We start from the raw sequence: 11326 nt of genomic DNA, 5'->3' as shown, positions 1-11326 counted from the left end.
TGCGGTCACATGTCATTGACAAAGAGGTAGAAATATGCTGGGCTTAACTGAAGTTAACACTTGTGTGCGATTCGCAATTCGTACCTCGCACAGTTCGGTCACTCGTAAATCTTTGCGCCTGCAGGCAAATGGGGTACATTTAAGATGTAGCTGCTTTGAGATTCATTGTCTTCTCCCACACCCATATGAACTTTATTTTTCACACCTGGCAGCATGTCAGACAAATGGATTCCCATGGGAATGGCTCAGTAGGAGCGTACCGAATGGACACATTCCTACTGCTATAGCAGAGGTGTGATCGTCAGAAGCACAGAACAGAAGCACATAGCTAGGATCAGTTCTGCTTTTCATATTATTAAGAGGTATTCAAGGAGACCTAGTTAGTGGTCCTAGACTGGGCTGCACCAATACTGACACTATCATCAGGTACCAGGCTAAAACCGATGAGCTCTTCAGAGACCTAAACTAAATCTCTCCAACAGAGGCAAATGGATTTTATCTCAGTTATTTCTGTCCAGCAACCCGAAGTACTCTATTGGCTAATACTTAGTTTAGAATCCACATCAACAATGAAGAAGTGGTATCACTAGTGCTATCTAAGCACCCTTATTTTGAGAAGCTTCATACATGTGGGCCCAGGTCATGAAAATCTAAAAGAAATGTAACAGAACATGTACTAGGAATAAAATAGGTCTGCGTAGGCCTTTGTGTGTCAATCTGCTTTCACACATATCTGTGATGAACAGGAAAGCTATAAAAACGGGACCTGCCAACATTTTGAGCATGCCTCCACACGTGTCTTCCGCTGTCTGTTGAATCATCCGAGTACAATTCTCCTTCAGCATCCCATCACAACCGTGAAAACATTCCAGGCATTCGAAGGTAAAGTCCAGGAGAACAACACAAACTAAAAGCAGAAACAGTCTTTAAGAAAACAAGCAAATACAACCAGAATGTATAATGTGGAAGTGCAAAGGAGGAACGTTTCGTTTCCCTTTCTCGCTTGTAAATCCACACTAGGCTCAGTGTTCAGTGTAATTGGTCCAATTGTTGAAAGGCGAAAGGTACCATAGGTAGGGATGGGGGGATCTAGACTCATCCCACACTATCTCAACCTCACTTTTCCCTCTCCTCGTACCAAAGTCTGGTTGCTCCTCATTAACCGGCTTCCATCCCAGTCTCTCTCCACCTCGTTCACTGTCCTCCCAACTCCTTCTCCCACTGCCAGTCTTTCTCCTGTCCTGGAGGAGTCTTGTCTTATATAAGCCCCACCGGCTGCTATCACCGGTCCCTGGCTCTGTTGCCCTGGTTGGGCTTGGGCTGGCTGAACCCGTGGAAACTGCTTAGCATCCAGCACGTCTTTATACTGGATCTCTGGCCGGATCATCCTCAAACAGGCCTGTGTGGTGGCATTGTCCAGCCCAGGCTGGAGCTCGTAGCCCAGTATCTTCACTAGCCCACTCTGGAATGGCCGGATGTTTTTGTCTCGGATCCGGTGGGCCTCCACGGGCTTCCCGCCGTCCCTCAGGCAAACTTGGGCTAGAACCTCGCGCCGCGTCCTGAGAAGAGCCAATTCCTGGTCCATCTGGGCACGGCCGAACCTGTCGACTTCTTCCCAGAAAGTTCGGTTGAAGGCTTTATAGAGATGCCAGTCTAAGGCATTCCACTCTCGCAACTCACCCCGCTGCTCCTCCGTTAATGACAGATTGGGTGGCGTCTTGGCTTGCCGTCCGCCTCTAACGCCGACACCGGCTGCTGCCGCCGCCGCTTTGCCCACCCAGCTCCCGCTCATTCCCCCAATGCCGCTCGGCTTCTGCTGGCGGGCGTTGAGGCTGAATGAAACGACGGCGTCCAGCGGCCAACAGAGGGCGTGTCTCAGCAGGACCATCGACTGGTCAAAATACTCCGACACCAGAATCAGCTTGAAGGCGCGGCGGATCAGGGTCTCGCCCCGTCGAGCCAGCGCCATGGAGAAATTTGCATTGTGGTCCATGCCGAAATCAAACCACAAGAGATTGCGTGCGTAGTGGTTGTTACGGAGACGGGGGTCGTAGTATTTCTTGGGGTCATCAGCAAAGTCGCCCAGGCCTTTGGCTTTTCGAAAGGCAGGGGCAACTTCTTTGTAATAGGCAAAGGAGGACTCAGCCAGAGCTACTGGGTCCCGGATGATAGAAAAGTAGAATGTGTCTGCAGGCATCACCTTTTCTACCTGTGAGACAGAGGAGGAGAAAATGTTTTGATTTTCTACTTACTTACTTACTTACAAATGTATGTAAATGTAATTACAAATGTAATAGAAATGTGATTTTTTCTTTCTGGCTCAAACATATTATTATATTGTTCTTTTAGGCAATATTGTTCTTGACATTAATGTCAGTATGAGAAAAGAAAGGAGAGAGAGGGGGGGGTGAAAAAAATAGGAAAGAAGAAGATGAAGAGGAATAAATAGAAGAAGGAGAAGTCAAACGTAGATGGTTGAAGTAAAAACACCCAAGATTGTGCTTGCTTCATTTAATTCTTGTCAGGGTGGGAAAGCCACTGAAACAGCATTTAGACCATGGAACACTACAACTGTATCAACAAACCAATGTATTCATCTAACCCTAATGATACTTGCCTAAGACTGGTAATGGTTAAATTATTCTACCTCAGCACTTCAACATCATATCCTTGATCATTTCAGTGTTAAACCAAACATTACTGCTATGCTATGCTGCTGCAACAACACCACAGTGCTGCCAACCAACTGCCGCTCTGCAAATCATAATCTCTGCTATGCAAACAAGCCCAGGCAATACAAAAAACCACTGTTCACTGTATGAACTGATCTTTCTTCATTCTTTATCACCTCCCGCTCCATTCTTTCCCTTTATCAAGATCTTAGTATAATTCATTTTATCCAAATTAATCTAATTCTCTCGTATCGGGTTCGAGTGATATTGGGTTTTTGAAGGCTAATAACCAAAACCGATGTTTTTGGAATAATGCCACTGATCAATATCTTTACATTTGACCTTTTAGATGCCAAAGGAATTACAAGTATTCACTGTTTCCGCTAGATTTTTATTCTTGTCAGGGTGGGAAAGCCTCTGAAAAAGCATTTAGACCATGGGGCACTCAAATTCTCTATTGAAACCCAGGGCAGCAACAACAACAACAACAACAATAATTATAATGTCATATTAGAACAAACTGAATCGTATCCATCATATCAGAGGTAGACCACGCTGACTGGACCAGATCCCATCTGCAATAAAAGGTCCCATAAATCGGTCTAACCCTGTCTCTGTAGTGCTCTGTGGTGTATTTCTGCAAATCAACAGCTGGGCAAAGCCAATTTTTGGCTGACCCCCCTCCACCATTAACTCACCTCAGGCTTATTAAATCTCATGTGATTCCCCATGATGTGGAACTCCACAGCTCTGGGCCCTCGGTAACCTTTGACCCTGTGGGCGTTGAAGGGCAGCGGGTAGCCCAGCTGGTAGCCCAGCGGCAGGGCGAAGCGGAGGTCGCGCTCCTCTCCGAAGCGGTAGAGCATGTTGAGGACGGTGCTGCTGGCCGTCTTGTGGGTCTTGAGGAACATGATGTGGGTATGGGGCCGACAGGAGCCCAGCGAGGGCCCCTGGGCATCAGGGGACGAGAAGAGGGAGCGAGGCGCCGGCTGGACGCTGCTGCAGGACAGATGGAGGGGAGGGATCGTTTTAGCCTTGCATGCTAAGGTCACATATCAAACTGTAGTCCTTTCAGATTGGTCTGAATTAGGAGACAAGTTGTTGCTTTGTAGGATTTATATGCTGGTTCAGTTGTGTTTCACAAAGCAAAATTTCAAGCGAAACGTGGAAAATGCTGTAAACCAACTGAAAACACCTTTTGACTTCAATAACTGCATCTTCTGTAACACTGAAACTGAGACTGTTGAGCATCTGTTTCATACTTGTGAGTTGACGAAGGCTTTTTGGGAGAGATTGTATGGGTGGATGGTTTCTACACATGTTGGTAGTGGGTCTTCAATACAGTAACACAAAATGTGGATTCTGACCTGGTTACCTCTTTAATCTTCTGCGCCCCCACTGGCGTGGAGTGTAAATAAATGAACAATATGAATACTTGCAAACCAAATGAATTTGTTTTGGAATATTGTTTGAGAACACGCACATAATAAGTTACTTTTGTTTTTGGTAAATTGTCGCTTTAATGGCATTGTTACAGTGAAGCTCTCGGGTCAGTTTCGGGGTGGTGAATATTTATAGGCCAGTTTTTTATTTTCTGGCTGTGTACAACCCAGAGTCACACAAATGCTTTTTGACAGGCAGAGAGACCGCAACCTAAACCTCCCCCAGGGCCTTTAGACCCAGATGTTTGGGGAAGAAGATAGAGGGATGTGTGTGTGTGTGTGTGTGTGTGTGTGTGTCTGTGTATACTTGCTTTGCTATCCTTGTGAGAACCAGTTTGAGTTTTACACTTTCAGAGTGACAACATTTTTGTGAATTGAGGACATTTTGGCCAGTCTTCAAGTCTTCTACAAGGTACTAGTTTAGGGTTAGCAGTTGGGTTTACAATTAAGATTTGAATTAGGATTAGGTTGGGCGGTGTTACCGGACGGCCGGAGCAGGCGGCTAGCGAAGTTATGGTTTCTACTAATAGGGATCATGACAGAAAACATGTTATTTGGGCCCAGGGTTCAAAATACCAAACTATTCCTTTAAGGTTAGTTTAGGATTAAGACTTGGTTTTAAGGTTAAGATCAGAATTAGGAGTAGGTTTAGGTTAGTGAAAGGGAATTAATGTAGTCAATGAAAGTCATCCCAAGTACATCAATACAAACGTGTGTGTGTGTGTTTGTGTTTGTGTACGGTGGGGATAGACAGAGCAAATCGGAAACAGAAGCACACAGAAATAAGGATCTGGAAGCAATAAGAAAGAGAGAAAAGCCATAGAGAGTCTGCCTATCTGGTGAATCAATAATAAGGGAGGGTGTGGCTCTGGAAAACAAAGCCGCACATTACAGTGAAATGGACTTTTCCCTCAGGCACACGGTCTGAAGGCCCTGTAGGCTTTAAAATACACTGCAGACTTTAAAGGAATGTTTGGTAGGCTGTCCCGTTGTTCAACTTAGCCATTAAGTGATGAGAACAGTCCACAAGTCCACACTTTAGCATACACTATGTTGAGTGATAGTAGCTCCATGCTAACACTTTAGCATACACTATGTTGAGTGATAGTAGCTCCATGCTAACACTTTAGCATACACTATGTTGTGTGATAGTAGCTCCATGCTAACACTTTAGCATACACTATGTTGTGTGATAGTAGGCCCCATGCTAACACTTTAGCACAGAGTTTCCGGTATATACATTTTGCAGCGACGGCCCGCCACTGCAAAATTACTGCCGCCGCTGCTTCAGAATTTTATGAAATGTCATGAAGTCTTAATTACACGACTCTGCAGAGGGCTTTTAATTTGAAACGACGGATACAAAAGTGGCGACACCTGGCCGAGGCGAGAGGGAGAGAGAGAAAGAAGAGAAAAAGAAAGAGAAGAGAGAGAAAGGTAGATTAAAAGGCTGCATTCACACATAACGTTTTTTGATGTGGAAAAAGCGCTGCCTGGAGCGCTTTTTGTGAGGAGAAATAAAAAGCGGATCACGGCAACGTCACCTGACGTTAGCTGAGCAGCTGCAGCTCAGTAACCAGCTGGTTAGCTCTTCTAGCAGACAAAACAGTGTTGTGCAACAAGCAAAGGCTTACCAGATATTTCCAATACATGTCCAGTATAATCCATACTGCCTTTAAGATCGCTGTTGCGGTAACGGAAATTCACTTATTACAACGTCCAATTTCTCCACCGGCACTTTAACTTTCTCCATATTTGTTGTTGCTATGGGAAACGGCCAGCGTCTCTGTTATGCAATTGGTCGGCTGGGAAAAAGCGGTTCACGTCACCCGGCGCTTTTCTGAAAAGTTGAACATTTCTCAACTTTTGAAAGCGCTCCGCTCTGATGAAAAAAACGCCGCTGCAGCGCTTTTCTGGAGCGGCCGCCTTTTGTGCACCTTGCGGCCACTTCCCATTACTTTTAATGAGAAAAGGGCGCTGGCAGTTGGGGAAAAAACGCTGTGTGAACGCAGCCTTACTTCAATAAACGTCGGTAAAATAATTGCCAAAGATGTTTATATAAGCTATGTATTAAAATATTCCTGATTGCATTTTCAGATGAATTTGTTAAAATATTTCTCCAAGAAGAGAAAGATGCCTGATGTCGATGAGGAAGATAGTCAGGTAACGTTACTTTAGCTAGGGAGGGGCTCAAGGTTCTTAGCTATGCCCCGAAGTTTTGAAGGGAAAGAAATGCCTTCTGCTTCTAAAATATGTAACGGTAGTGGTGGCTACTACAATATTTTAATGTTCTTACTGGTTGCGTGATCAAATATTTGTGATGTGAGAGAATTCTAACGTTACTCTTTCTCAAATGTAACCTTATTAGACAAGTAGACAGGCAGGAGTAGTGGAGGCGAGTGGAGCAGGAGAGAGGGCAGAAAGTGAAGTATGTTCTAAAGTTTGTTTTGCAGTCAAGTGTCAATTTATTTCATATTTTTTAATTACCTATTGATATTCACTCCGACCGCGCGCACACCACCCAGGTACAACAAAACCCTTTCCCCCCGCTGCTAAAAAAAATCCTAGAGGAAACACTGTAGCATACACTATGTTGAGTGATAGTAGGCTCCATGCTAACACTTTAGCATACACTATGTTGAGTGATAGTAGGCTCCATGCTAACACTTTAGCATACACTATGTTGAGTGATAGTAGGCTCCATGCTAACACTTTAGCATACACTATGTTGAGTGATAGTAGGCTCCATGCTAACACTTTAGCATACACTATGTTGAGTGATAGTAGGCTCCATGATAACACTTTAGCATACACTATTGGCGCTTTTCCACCGCATGGTACCGGCTCAAATCAACTCGACTCAACTTTACTCGCTTTTGGTAGTACCACTTGGTTTTCCACTGCAGATAGTTACCCCACCCCAATTGGTCGTCATAGCGACGCCGCATGAAACTGCCGTGACGCCATCTTCAACGCGACACACACAGTAACAATGGAGGATATCGAAGGAATGGTATTTTTGATTCTCGGTGTGTGGCTGTTAGTCACAGCAAGGAGACAGATTTTATTTCAGAAGAGGCTGAAGGCAGCAAGACAAAAGACTGCTGAAAAAAACAGGAGAGTTTGGGAAATCCTACAAAGGCGACGCAAGAGGGTAAGCTAACCTGGTAGCTAACGTTAGCATATGTTCGCGCAATGATGACGATTCTCTCTGATCAATCAGTAGTCTGCAGTGTTTTCACGTCACCTTTTGGTATCGCCTCAGCTCGCTTGGAACCTCGACGGAGGTGCTACCAAAAAAAGTACCAGGTACCAGGTACCATATTACCTGGTACCTGGTACTTTTTTTGGTACTTGCCCAATGGAAAACCAAAAAAGGTGAGTAGAGTCGAGTCGAGTTGAGCCGGTACCATGCGGTGGAAAAGCGGCTTATGTTGAGTGATAGTAGCTCCATGCTAACACTTTAGCATACACTATGTTGAGTGATAGTAGCTCCATGCTAACACTTTAGCATACACTATGTTGTGTGATAGTAGGCTCCATGCTAACACTTTAGCATACACTATGTTGAGTGATAGTAGGCTCCACGCTAACACTTTAGCATACACTATGTTGGGTGATAGTAGCTCCATGCTAACACTTTAGCATACACTATGTTGAGTGATAGTAGGCCAACGGTCTACCAGGGACACATGGATGAATTTGGTGTCTATGTTCTCATCACTTAATGGCAAAGTTGAACAACAGGACAATCTACCAAAAACTCACTGTATTACTTTAAGCAACCAACTCTAAAACCAAATCTCCTCCAGTCATTAAATCTCCTCCACACCATGCAGTTCAGACTTGGTCAACAGGTTTCAATTGGTTGGACCCAGTTGTTAGTAGTTAATAACGCTGTAATTAATAAGTAGTTAGCAACATTGTCTTTAATTAGAACTAAGAGGCTAATAAAAGGCTAATAATATACTTTCACTGCTTGTGAGGGTGAGAGTGTACACATCTGTGTTCATGTGTGCGTGCGTCCATGCGTATGTGTTTATGTGAGTGCATGACCTCTGACCTCTTGTTGAAGATGACCCCCAGCAGCTGGCCGGCGAAGGCGATGGCCACGAACAGCAGCAGAGCTTTCCACATCCAGACCGGACCAAACCGACCACACACCAGCCACCGCAACATCCTGGGGGGAGAATGTGTGTGTGGGATGATGGATGGATGGATGGATGGATGGAGAGAGGGAGAAGATAGAAGAGAATACAGAAATAGAGGGAAGGGAAGCAGAGGGTGGAGAGGGAGCAGAGGAAGAAGGGGACAAATGATGTTGGGTAGAGGGAGGGATGGAGGGAGAGGAGGATAGAGAATGCGGGAGGGAAAATGATGGAGAAATGGAGTGGAACAAGAGGAATGGAAGGATGAAAGGGGTGGATGGGGGAGGAAAGAGTTAGATGAGGTTACGAGCGGGGAGAAAGGGGGACGAACCAAGATGGAGTCATATAAAAACAGAGGGAGACGATGTGATGGAGAGATTGGCAGAGCGTGGGAAGAGAGAAAAGAGAGGAGGAGAGAGAGGGAGGGAGGGGGGTAGAGACAGCAAGACAACAAGCAGAGGGAGGGGGGCAGAGAGTGAGAGAGAAAGAGAAAGAGAGAGAGAGATTTGGATGAGTCATAAAACAAACATGACTAAGGCATCATCATAAGGAAGAACCTGCCTGAAAACATCCACAGACTAAAGTACCTGTTCCACTGCTCAAATACCAGGACATTCACACTTCCATACTGTATATCATTAATATCAGACTTTTATTAAAATGATAGGATATGATGGATATTATGCAGTTTGATTGATTCCATATTTACTGTAGAATTGATACTACACTGGTTGTCTATGGGAAGCTGAGTTGATTCTGATGAGATACTTTGATCAGATTCCACACAATGCATTCATTTATTATTATTATTATTATTATTATTATTACCATCATTATCAGTAGTAGTAGTAGTAGTAACAGCCGTAGTAGTAGAAGCAGTAATAGTACTAGGAGTAGTACTATCATTATTATTTATATTTTTATCATCCTCCATTTCAATGGAGAGTTTTAGTTTTCAATGGTGTTATTCTGGGGGAAACAGTGAATGCTTGGAATTAATTTGGCATGTAGTAGTAGTAGCAGTAGTACTAGTAGTACTAGTAGCAGCAGTAGAAGTAACAGTAGTAGTAGTAATAGTGATACCAGTACTAATAACGGAAGTACCAGAAGTAGAAGCAGTAGTAGTAGAAGTAGCAATAGACGTAGTAGGAGTAGTCATATCATTGTTATCATTATTATCATCCTGGGTTCCAACAGAGTTTTAGTGTCCCATGGTGTTATTCTGGGCAAAATATTGAACACTTGGTATTCATTTAGCATGAACACATGCAAATTTGAAGATAACAAAATATCTTCAAATATATATATATATCAATACCAATATCCAAAAATATTGGTATTGGCCTTCAAAAACCCATATCGGTCAAACCCTACTTTATATTGCACACCCAAAACAAAGTGACAAGAACCAGTAGCCACTGCCTGCTTTTTGCTGATAAATCATCTCAGGTGCTTTTATCTTCTGTGAGTAAAAACTGACCTTTGACCAAAAAAAAAAGGAAATCAAGGGAGGAAAGTACCAGAGAGACGATGAGACTAGTGACATGTGAACGTATCCAATTTGTCATGTATGCCAGACAGACGAGCAAACCAATACTGTGTCATAATAGGAAGTGGTCACAACAACCGCAATGTGGTGTTAGTTTGTCTGCAAGTCTGCACTGGTGCAAGTACCATGTCTGAGTGTTGTTTTTAATCCTGTGTGAATCTACCATGTCTGTAACTTGTCAAGTGAAAATTCCTATGCAAATTACCTTACACGTCGTATTTTGGTGAAGACAGAGGTCCCCTGATAATACTAATCCTGTGTGAAAAAAATCCCAGGAAAAAGGCAGGTAGTGGAATCTACAGAAGTTTTGCTTTGCTTAAATCAGGAAGTGATTCCAGTTGTATCCATGCCACCGGTGATTTCAGTGAATTTCATTATCCGGTGTGAATGTGTTTCACAAAACACAAGAGATTAAGAAGGAACTTACATGAGGCCCTCACATCACATAATACTGAGCCGCCAAACTGCATTTAAGTTCAACAGGGTGAGCGACATGCCTTAGGCATAGGCTGAACCGAACCGAAACTATGACTGTCATCCTAAACATCAAACACCACTATACCATGAGTGCATACCTTGTGCATGGGTGACACACAGTTACACAACAGGGTGTGGGGTCAGGGCCCCAGATTTCCTAGCAGCACCCCTGATAAGTGTATCAAATCGATATGTTATATAAAGATAGTAGGGATGGATTGCAATACAAAAATGTGACAATACCTATCATGGGGCAGAAAAATGAATCGCAATGTTAGCTCCATTTTATTCTGCTGTAGTAGTCACAAATGAGACGGCGTGCCCATCAGTTTCACAAGCTCTCCATCCAAATGATATTATTTGCACTTTGTAATGACATTTTTAAATTGTTGTTTACATTCTAGCAAGACAATGCCATCGCTAGAAAGATTCAGTCAGACTTTGTTGTCATTGAACTTTTTATTAGGCTACATCATATCGTGGTTGTATTGAATCGTGAACCCCGTATCGTGTATCAATTAATCATATCGTGGGGTTCCATCCCTAAAAGATAGGGTCTTTTAAGGAAGAAAAATAAATGAATGCTCCTCCTGAAAACATTCAGAAGTTTTCCTGTTTCCCTCAGGATGACCACTAACTGGAGATTATAGTTTATTTTACACTAGTACCAGACGGGTTCATATATAATACAGTTAAGAAAAGTAAAAAGGTTAAGCGTGCATGCATTGAGAGCATTCATGCACAGAGCCAGTGTATTAGCCAGTGGCCACCACCCCCATAGTCTCCACTACAACACAGTAGACAAAGAAGCCATTGGGAAATATAATAGACCTTTCATTTCAATACATAGACAGCATTACTTATATAATAGATGCTCACTGAGCGATATAATAGATGTTAACAGGAGAGGCCTTTCAGTGTAAAAGAAGACCCCCTCCCTCCTCCTCCTCCTCCTCCTCCTCCTCTCCTCTCTTTCTTTTCAGGATCACAGCCCATCGCCGCCTTTTATTTGCCACAATCACTTCATCTGATCCGGTT

The 11326-nt window shown here is 43.6% G+C and overlaps 1 protein-coding gene across 2 annotated transcripts in view; it reads right to left on the bottom strand.

The window, feature by feature from the left end:
* Positions 1-210: 210 nt before the first annotated feature.
* Positions 211-11326, bottom strand: part of gal3st4 (galactose-3-O-sulfotransferase 4) — a 28590-nt gene continuing 17474 nt past the window's right edge. For both annotated transcript variants that reach the window (XM_071900510.2, XM_071900509.2), the window contains exons 2-4: positions 8178-8294; positions 3371-3671; positions 211-2209 (exon numbers count right to left, since the gene is read on the bottom strand). In XM_071900510.2, coding sequence (XP_071756611.1) covers positions 1106-2209; positions 3371-3671; positions 8178-8293 — 1521 coding nt within the window. In that variant the 5' untranslated portion in view covers position 8294 and the 3' untranslated portion in view covers positions 211-1105. The remainder of the gene's footprint in view (positions 2210-3370; positions 3672-8177; positions 8295-11326) is intronic.

Source organism: Centroberyx gerrardi, chromosome 23, assembly GCF_048128805.1.
Source record: "Centroberyx gerrardi isolate f3 chromosome 23, fCenGer3.hap1.cur.20231027, whole genome shotgun sequence".
NCBI classification, from domain to species: Eukaryota; Metazoa; Chordata; class Actinopteri; order Beryciformes; family Berycidae; genus Centroberyx; species Centroberyx gerrardi.
Note: the sequence above shows the minus strand (reverse complement) of the source record. Positions and strands in the feature narration are given on the sequence as shown.